The sequence below is a fragment of the Solenopsis invicta genome, chromosome 6 (genome assembly GCF_016802725.1).
Source record: "Solenopsis invicta isolate M01_SB chromosome 6, UNIL_Sinv_3.0, whole genome shotgun sequence".
NCBI lineage: Eukaryota > Metazoa > Arthropoda > Insecta > Hymenoptera > Formicidae > Solenopsis > Solenopsis invicta.
The window spans coordinates 12,520,770-12,535,261 of record NC_052669.1 but is presented as its reverse complement, the minus strand read 5'-3'; the positions used below and the strand labels follow the sequence as shown (position 1 = coordinate 12,535,261).

Here is a 14,492-nt window from a genome sequence, read left to right as displayed (position 1 = left end):
TAGTATCACGGAAAATCTTTTTATTAAAGATTCGTCTAATCCTGTGATTTTAGCACTTGTGTGTATTTCAGAAAAGAATCGCCTGGCTGTATTCCCATCGTTAGTTGACCCTGATCCTTGTTTAACGATATCAATAAGCAATCCTAATTCTTTTCTAAATTCTTGCTGTATCCTTCTTTTATTCTCTTCTCGTTGCTTTTTTAAGACAGGATCACGTACACTCCATTTTTTAAATGGCAAATTGTACGAAATATGGAGTAAAAATTCCATGCAGCGAATTCTTGCGTGAAGACTTGATATCCCATAATTATACGCATCAATATCAACATTTTTATCCAGTATTTTATTGATGTTGTTCATCTCGGAAGGTTTTGCCCCACAGATGTAACATGAAGAGCAAAATAATGCTGATTTTGATAAAGCTGTACATACTTTACCATCAATCATGGTGAACAACATTTCATAATTTATTGTAATATTTCCACACTTTGTAGGTAACAAATTCACAATTTCATTTTGCATTCTTTCATATTCTGTTTTTGTAATTTCCGCATTGTCATGAACGAATTCAAATTTTATTGGTCGGCAATAACGAGTTGAAGATGGATTTGGATTTGACCATATAATGTCACAGTCACTTATTAATTTAATGGGAACAAAACTAGTCATAACTATGGAGTTGTCTGATGCGTTTTTATTTTGAAATTTTTGCTTATAAGTACTTTGACTAGAAGCTCCATCAAAGCCCCACTTGCAAATTAATTTTAAATTTTGATCGTTATCCAAATTTTGTTCGCAGACACTAAGTAATCTTGTACTCGTAAGATCTAAAATTGTTTGTACTTCAATTGAAGCAAGTGTATCAGTTATTGTTATTTTATTTTTTGGCGGAAACATTCCGACTTTGCTTGTTGTATATTATAATATGATACATATTGATTTGTACTTTCAACGCAGGTTTCTCTTAAATGTATATATTGCAACTTAGACAGGTTTAAAGTAAGAAGTAAAGATAAACATTTCTCTTTTGAATATAAAGGGATTTCTATTTTATTTTCACAAAAATCTCTTACTCTCTTAGCCTCATTTGGATTTTTTATAAGATAATCCAATATCTTTGCCATGTCTGTTGACCCATTGCTTAATAATTTTTTTTGTGTGGCATAAAGGAGAACTTCCGTTGGATTGGACTCCCGCAGATTCTCAGTTCGTCTTCGTTTGTGTCTTTCAGTAATTTCAGAAAAAGATTTAGATGGTGCTACATTAGGGCATGCAGATTTATGGAAATTTCCAGAATTTATACTGTTTGGAATTTGAAATTCTTTATTGAGCCACATATTATTATATTTTGTAAAATGTTGTAACGTTCTACTTGATTGCTTCTCGGTGTAGAAACGTTAGCACAAAATGATCGTAAATATTTTTTTATTTTTTCGGAATTTCCAGATTCTAAAGAATTAATATTTAATCTTTCTACAACAAAATCAAACAATTGTTCTTTATAAGTTATAGTGGAATCTAAATTTTTTAAGAAAAAAAATAAATCTTTATTTGTTAATGTTATTAATCAGAGAAATCTAGCAGTTAATAAATCAAAGTTGCGAAAAAAATTTGCACCTAATATAATAAAATATCTGAAATACATATAAAAGAGGCACGCATTAGATCAGAAAAACGCTTTCAAGTTCTGATTTTAGTGCAGAATTTGGCAAGCGAGAGGTTCTATCTCGTGTTGTTTCTCTTGTCTTGTCGCACACGCGTTGCGTACCAGTTGCTCGAGCTCGTGGTGTAACGCGCTCGAGCCTCAGAAGCAATGTTGTCAACTCTGGCAATTCCTCCCACCACAACATTCCCTCCATTAGTCACTAGTGGCTCTAGCTTGAAGATTGCTGTTGTGGGGATGGTTATTTTGACTTTGTTCACACACACAAGCACGGTCTTCATGTATCGTGCTACTGATGTTCTTTTGTTTGTATACATCTTATATAAAAGAGCTTATAGAAGAAGAAACAACCGAAAGTTGGCAGCAGTCGGGAGTAAAAAGAAGACTTGTAATAGAGTTTCAACTCGAAAATCTTACAAGCAAAATGTTCAAAATAAAAACGTACAGAATGATTCTATTGTCAGGAGTAGTTTCATTCCCATCAAATTAGTGAATGATTTTGACGTACGGCAAATTTAAATACTCGGTAAACTCGTTACTGTTGATCAATAAATTCAAATTTATACATGAAAATGTGGCAATTACGAGAAAAGAATACAAAAGAATGTAAAATAAAATTATGAATTTGTTACCCACAAAATGCAAAAATATAATAATAAATTATGAAATGTTATTTACTATGATTAATAGTAAAGTGTCAGTACTACGATGAAATAATTTATTTATTTATAATAATATCTCAAAATAATCTTTAATATTTTTAGTAACATATTAATATTTATAATTCAAAACGTATATGTATATTAATAAACTTTTGACGCTCGTATTATAAACATATTAAGTGATTTAAAGCCGAAATATATGCATATGTTGAGATTTTTTCGGGACCCTTTTTACAAAAAAAGGATGTATCTCTCAAGATTGCAAATTATTGCAGCTGAACCATGTCGTTTCATGAAGTATAATGTCTCTTTAATAAAATAAAACAAGTTAGATTTCAAGATATTGTAAGATTTTTTTGTAAAAATTAACTTATAATTTCATAATTTGAATATTTTTTTAGACATTATAAAATTAATTGCCAAATTGTAAATTACGCTATTTCTTTAATCAGATATGAATTAATTTCAAGTCAAAGAATAGTACATTTACTGTAAAAAAGTTGATATGATAATGTACGAAGGGAAAAGAAATATTCTACCTTGAAAATAGACAATTAAATTCATGGAAATCCAGAACTGTTTAATTCATAAGAGTTATGGTTATTTTACGCATAAATTATAACAATATTTTTGAAAATGAAGGTTACATACTATTTCTATGACATTTCAAGTAACAAAATATGAAATTACAAACTTGATAAAATAAAAATTTTTTTTTAAGCTCATGTCCGCGTTTTCATACTGTTCGACCCACTGTGCGGCGGGGAGATAGAAGAGAGCGAGGGAGCTTAAAGAGAAAACATTAATTAATTGGAAAATTAACAAATATATTTTGGTCGATCTCGGACATTAAATCATAGTGTTTTGAAACAATTTCTCGCAACACGGGCGCGGCAGGAAAATATCACGCGGTCGTCGGTACGAGCTCACAGAACGAAGAGAGTCAAGATTCAACTCTAATTAACGACGGACAATATGCGCCGTGCACACTTAAACCTCTCTACACGTGCACTCTCATTCCACACAAGATTATATAGCGATTTGGCTCGAAGTACACGATCGGTACTACGCGATCGGAACTACTTGTCAAACAGAGACACATCTAAACGCTACTGTGAACAACACACAAGAATATTACAACAGTTAACGTGACTTGGCTTTGGCGTCGGCGATGCTCTCAGTAAACTCTCAGGAACCAAAGAAAATTAAGACGACTTGATCAGATGAGGCGCACGACGGTAAAGCACGCGGACAGCACGCAATTATTTGCGTGCTCCAATTTCAGCGGAAAATCTTACCGGGAACGTGGATTCTAATTACGACCACCGCGCGCGCGACTCATCCAATCGGCGAAATCGGTGGCTTTACAATAGTCTTATTCGTCTCACCACGACGCGGGCCCTGCTCCAGAACTTGTCTCCCTAAGCAAAGCGGAAGCAGCTCAAGTCGTCCCGACTCGTGACGGTACACTCGCAACGATCCACAGCGAAGTGATCGATAGCGCGAGGAAATTTGGCAGGCGGCACGCAGGATTTTTTGCCCCACGCACGGGGGCTCGTCGCGCCCCGCTATTAGTTCCGCCTTATTACGCGGTTCTCGCGACTTTGTAATCAAGTTGTCACGCTGTGGCGCACAGTTCGGTCGCAGATAGGTCGGTGTCTTCGGACAGCTTACGACTTTTCCCGTGGTTTTCCCGAGGCCGGACGGCTATCCTTACGTACTCTTCGTTGTCCGCTTCCTCCGCGCTCGGGACTAAATCAGGAACATCTTCTCGCAGCTCTTCGTTCGAGGTCTCCCACGCGATGATCTGTGTGGAATGTCTTACTGTTTCGTACAGGCGCGACGATAAGAGATAACGTAATTAATTAAATTGAGATCACCTATTGTGCGCGCTACTGCGATCCTGCGCACAATCCGTGAAGTTCCGAGTAGCGGCATGTCCTTTCTGCAGTTTTCCTGCCGGGTGAGACTCCGTCGGTACAAAATTGGTATTTGCTAGCCGCTGATCCGCAAAAAGTCGCTAAAATTTCAGAGACGAACACACGCACACAAATCAAAGACGCTAAATTATTAGCGCATGCGCCGACACGTCCGTCTCCGAGCCGAAAGGACGTAGAGCCGCAGCGTGCGCTCCGCGGTCGAATTTTACGATCCCTGTGACGGACTGCCGAACTGAATGTTCACCGAGACGTAGGCAGTCGGGGCAGTTTCCCTCTTTGCCGCGCCGCTCGCGGGCCGTAGCTACTGCTGCTTTTCTCTCCTCACCGCGCCATCAGCCACGGCTGTTTATGTCTCGACGATCGACGGGCGATCCTTGCGCGCGGTGATATGCCCTTATTCGCAGACTTTATTAATTTTTATTTTGTTAACTATGGCGAGTATTAAAAAATAGTAAAGGACTTTTCTGTTCAGTTTAACTTGATCTATCAATCCACGAAATCAGGAGCGGTATTTACCTGACACCCTGTATATGTGTTATTAAACACAAATATTATTGTTGGAAATCTTTTTTTATTTTATTATTGGTTTTTAACCAAATTTGTGAAACGTTAAACAAATATAAATTTAAACGCAAAATGCTTTATATAATAATATAATTATTAATAATAAATCATTTCAAATTTTGCGCACATTTCTATCACAACGCATGCTCAGTTTGTTACATTACGCCGAGATGACTGGTTTTCTAACCTGTACAATCGCTAACTTTAACATTTTATATAAAATGCTTACAAATTATTTTTGTGTCTTAAGCTATTATTGCCGTTTTGTGTACATTACAATTCTCTTAATTTATATGAGAATTAATTTGATATTTAGTTGCTCCTATGAAGGATTTTGTGTAGAAAGAGAAGATAAGACGTTGGATCCTATTTTTAGGGTTTAATCAATTACTCAATTAATCGGATAACAATGTTTACTATTATTTCTCATAAATAGAAAATGGTCAATGCGACCCATATAATATGCGAATAAAACTTTTTTGTGAATAATCTTATGTTAAAAAACTGGACAAAACACATTTAAACAGATTCGTTTGCGTATGTTACTCTGTCTAAAGTTAAAATATTATAGTGAAAGAGAGAATTTTTGCGTAGGGTCCGAAATATATTATGAAACACATTAATTTTCAATTTTAGACACCTTGAATTTATGAAAAATACCTCATATTTGCCTTGTTACGAAAGTATATTTTTTAATAGATATGGCAGTGACTTTTTTTTTTGAAAGTATGACTCTTTAGCTTTAAAACGCTTTATTGTAAAGTCTTTAAAAATTTTTTATTGCGAAGATATGATTTTTTTTTAAGTGGATTTTTAGACCTTAGAACAAGAACAATTAGAACAAGAAAAATACCTTATTTTCTTGTTATGTAATTCTACTTTTTAAAAAGAATGATACCATAATTTTTTTAAAAGTATGACTTTAGCTTTAAAATGCTGTATTTGAAAGCCCTTAAAAGTTTTTTATTGCGGAGATATGATTTTTTAAAGGAAAAGTGGATTTTTGAACAATTTCTAATTTTTGCTTAATGTTTTTCTTTTATAACTTAATAATAAGTCATTTTTGGCAATATTGATTATGCATTTCTGAGATTCTGAACTTTTATATGAAAAATAAGATTGTTGAAAAATGTTGATTAGAACCAAAGTTATAACTTCTCAAAGTTGTAAAAGTCTCCCAGACTTGAAAATGTGTTTATGTATCTTACGGGATTGGTGTGTTTAAGGGTTAAAATATTTATTGGCGAATAGCCAATAAATGCGTATTGGCAAAACATTTTGTAACCTTTTTTTAATTCCTCACGACGAAAATTTTTTAAAACGGAAATTGATCTTTGTGCTCCTATGAAAATTATAAATGGCAATAAGACGGATACAAAGATTTTTGTAAGATCATTATTGATCGAGTCATAAAGAATTAAATTGATAGATTACATAGATAAGCGTACATTGGTTTATTAATTATTTATAATGAAATTCATACGTCTCAGTTTGAAGTGCTACTGCATGATAACTTATTGACGAAAAATTGTCGTCAATGATAAATGAATAGTTTCATGTCAACAAATTGTCGACAACAAGCTGCAATTTAGAAACTTCAACAATATTCATCAAGTATTCTGCTCCATAGAAATAATTAATGCTAATGCAATTGTTAGTGTTATGCAAAAATTTTTAAAATCGTTTTTTTATTATAATTTTTTTTGTTATTATTATCAATATATGAATATAATACTTTAGCACAATGTTAGCATAACTTAGCGCAACTTTTAAAATTAAGAAATTAAAAAATTGTTTTTTTTTTTTCAATTTTTTAACGTATTTTTCATATTTTTGTTTTAATATTTGGACACAATGTAGCACAAACCTAGCACAATTTAGCGCAATTGTCAGAATTTATTAATTTAAAAAAAGGGGGGCTAACTTATTTCAGACTTAAAAAAGTCCATAAGGACAAATATTTTTCGGAAACAAAGGCGTACAAGTAATATTGTATAATGCATTCAAAGTGAAGTGTTTAAAGATTTACTTCGTTCTGGATATCAACTAACGACGAAAATATTGAAAAGAGTAAAAAAATTATTGCTTGAAAATCAGCGAAAGAACGATTGAGTAAAAATGAAAGAAAGATTGCTATAGAATTTAATATCTTGGCTCAACTTATAGCATTTTGGTTTGATATTTTGGATATACAATTCGCGTTGCAATACGACTTGTTTCAAAAGAGCTAAATTTTGTACAAAAACTCAACAAATATCATTCCTTAAACTATCTTGTTTGCTTGGTCTCTGTGACTTTTATTGTTTTTAAAATTTGAATTGCTACTTCGTGGAAAACGTTTTGGGTTGATAAAGGTATAAAAGAAAATTTGCTGAAGGAGCTGAAAAAGTCATATCTCCAAATAGCACAGAGAGTTAAAAAAGAATTCAGATTTATGTCATCAATTCAGAATTCATTTTTAGATAGGTACAAAAAAAATTATTTTCAGAAAAAGAATTCTTTTTTTATCTCAAAATGAATTCTGAATTGATGACATAAACCCGAATTCTGTTTTAATTGTTTTTGAATCTGTGTGCCATCTGGGTTCTTATTAGCTTACAAGTGTTTGAAGAATGGATAAAACATTGACATATGTGTTGTAATTAAAAAATGTGGATTATTTTGAAAGAGACAAAATAAATTATCTAATCAAATATGAATTTGTATGTTTTATTTAACATTTCCAAGTACTTTTTTTGAGCAGGAAGTACTATTAGATACACACACATAATACACATTTATATTTACAGGAGGAAGAAGTCTATGTCTGTATCTATTCTCATCGCAAAGCTGACACAATATTATTTCATCATCAAGGAGGAATCGATATCGGTGATGTCGATGCAAAAGCTTTAAAACTAGATATACCGGTTGGTGGCGAAATACCCGATCGGTCTACATTGATCAATAAACTTTTGACAAATGTGTTGGATGATAAAAAAGTGTAATGCTATTTAGTCATCTTAAATGATATTACATATTTTATTTTTTTGTTTATAGTTTTTTTATTTTATTTTAGGGTGATAGCTGAATTCATAGAATCTCTTTATAAACTCTATGTTAATTTATATTTTACGTATTTGGAGATCAATCCACTAGTAGTAACGGATACTGCAATTTATGTCCTTGACCTTGCGGCTAAACTAGACACTACGGCAGATTTTATATGTAAACCAGATTGGGGAGAAATCGATTATCCACCGCCATTTGGGAGAGACGCTTATCCGGAAGAAGCCTACATAGCCGATTTGGATGCGAAGTCTGGTGCCAGTTTAAAACTGACGATTCTTAATCCAAACGGTCGCATATGGACTATGGTTGCTGGTGGTGGTTAGTAGATGGTCATTTACAAAATAACTTATATTTCCATACAGTGTGTAATATGTTAATATTATAACGAAATATTATAGAAATCGGTAAATATTCACAAAAGCTTACCCTCTTCAAAAGTTAATAACCTTGACATATATTGTCAAGATCATGACCTTGAGTGACCTTTAGGAGGTTTTAGCTATCGCTTGTTATTTGTTAAAAAGTTATTAACAATTAAAGTTGATAAATTAAATGTGTATTTCTTAGCGAAATGAAGTTTACCTAGAGGCTTTTTGTCCTATTTTTGGTCCTATTTATTTCTGAAATGGTAATTTGGTCAATAAAAACACGAATTTCCTGTTTTACAAACAAGTTTTCTGGTTTAAAAACAAAAATTGTACAAGAAAATTTGTATTTTTAAAACGAACAATTTTTTAATTTTGACATTAATAAATGAAGTTAACAGTAAATGTGTATCCAAGCCGAATGTTTGTCGATTAATGATGTTGATATTGACAGTACTAGTTTAAAATGACAACCTAATCAATTAGAACGTGGTTGCGACAAAAATTTGGGTTGAGTTAGATTATATATCTTTTGCTCCCCTACAAGAGGTTAAAAATTCTCTAGATAAACTTTACTTCACTAATATCGTGTTTTTATTGGAAAAACTAGTGCGCACTGAGTGTGCACTTACCGCTGGCAATTGCACGTTTTGGTTCACGCGATGATGGTGCCAACGGAAACGCCCAATTACCTGCGGCGAGTGCATACTTAATGCGCACTACTTTTTTCAATGAAAAACGCTATAAGACATATATATATATATGTATGTATATATATATATATATATATATATATATTTTTTTTTTTTTTTACATTGTCAACTTTACTTGTTAATGTAATTAATATCATTGTGAACAATTGCGACAAAAATTTGGGTTGGGTTGGGTTAGGTTAGGTTACACCTTTTAGGTTTTGCCTTTCCGTAGAAAGAACGGAAACCGTTCAAGTGAACCTTATTTTGTTTACAAGGGAACCTCTTAAAGTGTCACATCCATTTATATTTTGAATGGTTATTGAGACATAGACGGAAAAGCTAAAAATCGCTTTACACGTAAAGACTAATTTTATCCCTTAAAACTATATTGGCAACAACTGATATTTTCTGAAATCATCTAATTATGTTACCTAAATGTATATAAAATTTCATTAAAATTGGGTTGTGACACTTTGTTTTTTGGCAAAAAACTTTTAGAATTTTTTAAAAGTACTAATTATTAACGAAATATTAAACTGTTATCATTTCCACATCACCTTTGATGTAGAATAGCATGGCGTGCTTCTTTATAGTGATTTCCTCCGTAGGCCTAATCCACTTTCTATTCTATTCTCTATTTTTTAATGTACGAATTTCAAATGCCGTCCTTACTCTCTTGAAGGATATATTATTATTACATAAAAATTTACTCAAACTTATATGACAAAATATCTTTTATGTTATAATGCTATAAAATAATAAATTTTTTTTTATTTTAAATCTGCACAAATTTTGATATTTTTGTCAAGATGAATTACCGTACCAGATATATTTCCTTGATTGATTATTTTATAACTAATTGTAAATCTTGTTATTAATACTAACGTGATGGTTGTACGACAAAATGTTGGCAATTATGTGATATTTTTTGTCTGCAAAAATTTATGCCAAAAAAAGGTAAGGATATACGGATTTTAACTATAGCAAAGAAAACTACGGGAATGATTCAATCTTTTGACGTTTATGGATTTAGAATATGAAAAAACTTTGTGAGAACATTCAGTGATTGCGTTATGTTATTAAATTATGATATTAATTTACATTTGAGAAATAATATCATCAAATTGCAATCTTTAACGCTGTAACGACCACACTTTGCGCACGGACGGTGATCGGACGAGAACGAGAGCGCAAAGGGTCGTCGAAGGAATTAGACTCGCTTTTGATGTTTACGAAATAATGGTGTTTATTAAATGAAAAATAAATCCTAATAAATGAAAGTAATGTGACAATATAGTACAGAAATTCGTCGGAACGGTAATTGGAGCGGATCTTATAATATCGTGATATAATTAATTTAAGCGCGCGGACGGACGAACGTTACAATATATTTCTCGCGGGCGGAAAACGGATAACTACACTACTAAAAAAAAAATAGGGAACACTTTCCAGACACCAAAAATTAAACTATTTTCAAATGACTGTAACTCGGTGAAAAATCTTCATAGATAAAAAATAAAAAAAGCATTTTGAAGCTTGAAGATCCAACTTTAACGCTCTATCAGCAGATTTTCAAAATTCTTTTAACTTCTTTGTCTTATGCAGTAAAAAAGCACATCTTGTTTTGTTCCTTAAAATTTCGTATTTTTGACACTTTGCAGCTCGACCAACAAATTTTTTTCGAATAATTCAAGTAAAGCTTCATAAACTACAACAAAAAATTGGCGCTGCTGCTTTACATTTTATTTAGATTATATTTAGACATCTAGCAGCGCCAATTTTTTGTAGTTTAAAAATTTTTTATTTTAATAAAACATTCTCATTTCTGTTTTCTCTTTAATTCTTTGAGATTAAATGTTACATATTTCATTGAAACTTTTTTAAATTAAGTACATCCACTTAGGTTAGAATAGAAAAATGTTTCAATAAAAATACACAGACAGTATCACTTGAATTTTATTTAAAAAGGAATTAAAGATACCGCTACTTGGGTTTTACTTAAAAAATAAATATACTATCACTTGCATTTTATTCGTTAAAAGTAGCACAACAGTTATTTCAAACAGCAATATATTCTCTTTATAATTGGCGCAATTTACCGATTTCATACATTTTTTGGAAAAAATACATTTAAGTTGGATTAAAAAATAGTACCACTTGAGTTTTTAAAAAAAATTAAAGATAAGGTGCGCGCGCACACACATAAATTGGCACCTTTTTTTTACCTTTTTTTGAAAAGGTAATTTTGTACTGATATCATGCGTTTTGTAGTGTTAAGTAATATTTATTTTGTTTGTAATGAAATACATGATTTTAACTTTGCAAGATTGTGAAGATACATACCACTTGGGTTGGAATAAGAAAATTTTTCAATGAGAATACAAAGTATAATGTAGTACTACTTTTGTTTTGTAAAATTAAAGTTAAAAATAAAATTATTACATGGGTTAGCATGGAAAAATTTTTCTGTTAATTAAAAAAAATTAAAAATAAGGTGCGTGCACACGCATAAATTGACATTTTTTTTACCTTTCTTTGAAAAAATATATATATATACATGCTTACGTTATTATTTATAACAAAAACCATTAATAAATTTTATTATTAAAAATTCAACATTATCGTTAAGTAGCACATCTTTAGGATCACCAAATTTTAAAAGAATCGATCCCACAATTTAATCTACAATCCTCTATTCCTACCTTTGAATAATAACGTCGTTGTCGTCGTCGTCGTTACCGCGCGTCGTCGCCGTCGCCGTCGTCGCCGTCGTCGCCGTCGTCGCCGTCGTCGTCGCCGTCGCCGTCGCCGTCGCCGTCGTCGTCGCCATCGCCATCGTCGTCGTCGTTACCGCGCGTCGTCGTCGTTACCGCGCGTCGTTACCGCGCGTCGTCGCCGTCGTCGTTACCGCGCGTCGTCGCCGTCGCCGTCGTCGTCGTCGTACGTCGTTACCGCGCGTCGTTGTCGTCGCCGTCGTCGTCGTCATCGTTACCGCGCATCGTCGCCGTCGCCGTCGTCGTCGTCGTTACCGCGCGTCGTCGTCGTCGTCGTCGTCGTCGTCGTCGTCGTCGTCGTCGTCGTCGTCGTCGTCGTCGTCGTCGTCGTCGTCGTCGTCGTCGTCGTCGTCGTCGTCGTCGTCGTCGTCGTCGTCGTCGTCGTCGTCGTCGTCGTCGTCGTCGTCGTCGTCGTCGTCGTCGTCGTCGTCGTCGTCGTCGTCGTCGTCGTCGTCGTCGTCGTCGTCGTCGTCGTCGTCGTCGTCGTCGTCGTCGTCGTCGTCGTCGTCGTCGTCGTCGTCGTCGTCGTCGTCGTCGTCGTCGTCGTCGTCGTCGTCGTCGTCGTCGTCGTCGTCGTCGTCGTCGTCGTCGTCGTCGTCGTCGTCGTCGTCGTCGTCGTCGTCGTCGTCGTCGTCGTCGTCGTCGTCGTCGTCGTCGTCGTCGTCGTCGTCGTCGTCGTCGTCGTCGTCGTCGTCGTCGTCGTCGTCGTCGTCGTCGTCGTCGTCGTCGTCGTCGTCGTCGTCGTCGTCGTCGTCGTCGTCGTCGTCGTCGTCGTCGTCGTCGTCGTCGTCGTCGTCGTCGTCGTCGTCGTCGTCGTCGTCGTCGTCGTCGTCGTCGTCGTCGTCGTCGTCGTCGTCGTCGTCGTCGTCGTCGTCGTCGTCGTCGTCGTCGTCGTCGTCGTCGTCGTCGTCGTCGTCGTCGTCGTCGTCGTCGTCGTCGTCGTCGTCGTCGTCGTCGTCGTCGTCGTCGTCGTCGTCGTCGTCGTCGTCGTCGTCGTCGTCGTCGTCGTCGTCGTCGTCGTCGTCGTCGTCGTCGTCGTCGTCGTCGTCGTCGTCGTCGTCGTCGTCGTCGTCGTCGTCGTCGTCGTCGTCGTCGTCGTCGTCGTCGTCGTCGTCGTCGTCGTCGTCGTCGTCGTCGTGCGTCGTCGCCGTCGTCGTCGTCGTCGTCGTCGTCGTCGTCGTCGTCGTCGTCGTCGTCGTCGTCGTCGTCGTCGTCGTCGTCGTCGTCGTCGTCGTCGTCGTCGTCGTCGTCGTCGTCGTCGTCGTCGTCGTCGTCGTCGTCGTCGTCGTCGTCGTCGTCGTCGTCGTCGTCGTCGTCGTCGTCGTCGTCGTCGTCGTCGTCGTCGTCGTCGTCGTCGTCGTCGTCGTCGTCGTCGTCGCTCGTCGTCGTCGTCGTCGTCGTCGTCGTCGTCGTCGTCGTCGTCGTCGTCGTCGTCGTCGTCGTCGTCGTCGTCGTCGTCGTCGTCGTCGTCGTCGTCGTCGTCGTCGTCGTCGTCGTCGTCGTCGTCGTCGTCGTCGTCGTCGTCGTCGTCGTCGTCGTCGTCGTCGTCGTCGTCGTCGTCGTCGTCGTCGTCGTCGTCGTCGTCGTCGTCGTCGTCGTCGTCGTCGTCGTCGTCGTCGTCGTCGTCGTCGTCGTCGTCGTCGTCGTCGTCGTCGTCGTCGTCGTCGTCGTCGTCGTCGTCGTCGTCGTCGTCGTCGTCGTCGTCGTCGTCGTCGTCGTCGTCGTCGTCGTCGTCGTCGTCGTCGTCGTCGTCGTCGTCGTCGTCGTCGTCGTCGTCGTCGTCGTCGTCGTCGTCGTCGTCGTCGTCGTCGTCGTCGTCGTCGTCGTCGTCGTCGTCGTCGTCGTCGTCGTCGTCGTCGTCGTCGTCGTCGTCGTCGTCGTCGTCGTCGTCGTCGTCGTCGTCGTCGTCGTCGTCGTCGTCGTCGTCGTCCGTCGTCGTCGTCGTCGTCGTCGTCGTCGTCGTCGTCGTCGTCGTCGTCGTCGTCGTCGTCGTCGTCGTCGTCGTCGTCGTCGTCGTCGTCGTCGTCGTCGTCGTCGTCGTCGTCGTCGTCGTCGTCGTCGTCGTCGTCGTCGTCGTCGTCGTCGTCGTCGTCGTCGTCGTCGTCGTCGTCGTCGTCGTCGTCGTCGTCGTCGTCGTCGTCGTCGTCGTCGTCGTCGTCGTCGTCGTCGTCGTCGTCGTCGTCGTCGTCGTCGTCGTCGTCGTCGTCGTCGTCGTCGTCGTCGTCGTCGTCGTCGTCGTCGTCGTCGTCGTCGTCGTCGTCGTCGTCGTCGTCGTCGTCGTCGTCGTCGTCGTCGTCGTCGTCGTCGTCGTCGTCGTCGTCGTCGTCGTCGTCGTCGTCGTCGTCGTCGTCGTCGTCGTCGTCGTCGTCGTCGTCGTCGTCGTCGTCGTCGTCGTCGTCGTCGTCGTCGTCGTCGTCGTCGTCGTCGTCGTCGTCGTCGTCGTCGTCGTCGTCGTCGTCGTCGTCGTCGTCGTCGTCGTCGTCGTCGTCGTCGTCGTCGTCGTCGTCGTCGTCGTCGTCGTCGTCGTCGTCGTCGTCGTCGTCGTCGTCGTCGTCGTCGTCGTCGTCGTCGTCGTCGTCGTCGTCGTCGTCGTCGTCGTCGTCGTCGTCGTCGTCGTCGTCGTCGTCGTCGTCGTCGTCGTCGTCGTCGTCGTCGTCGTCGTCGTCGTCGTCGTCGTCGTCGTCGTCGTCGTCGTCGTCGTCGTCGTCGTCGTCGTCGTCGTCGTCGTCGTCGTCGTCGTCGTCGTCGTCGTCGTCGTCGTCGTCGTCGTCGTCGTCG

At 38.7% G+C, this 14,492-nt stretch overlaps 1 protein-coding gene across 3 annotated transcripts in view; it reads left to right on the top strand.

Moving 5' to 3' along the window:
• Nucleotides 1-14,492, top strand: part of LOC105207846 (ATP-citrate synthase) — a 149,791-nt gene that overhangs the window by 36,825 nt on the left and 98,474 nt on the right. For all 3 annotated transcript variants that reach the window (XM_039451190.1, XM_039451189.1, XM_039451191.1), the window contains exons 3-4: nucleotides 7,619-7,812; nucleotides 7,888-8,198. In XM_039451190.1, coding sequence (XP_039307124.1) covers nucleotides 7,619-7,812; nucleotides 7,888-8,198 — 505 coding nt within the window. The remainder of the gene's footprint in view (nucleotides 1-7,618; nucleotides 7,813-7,887; nucleotides 8,199-14,492) is intronic.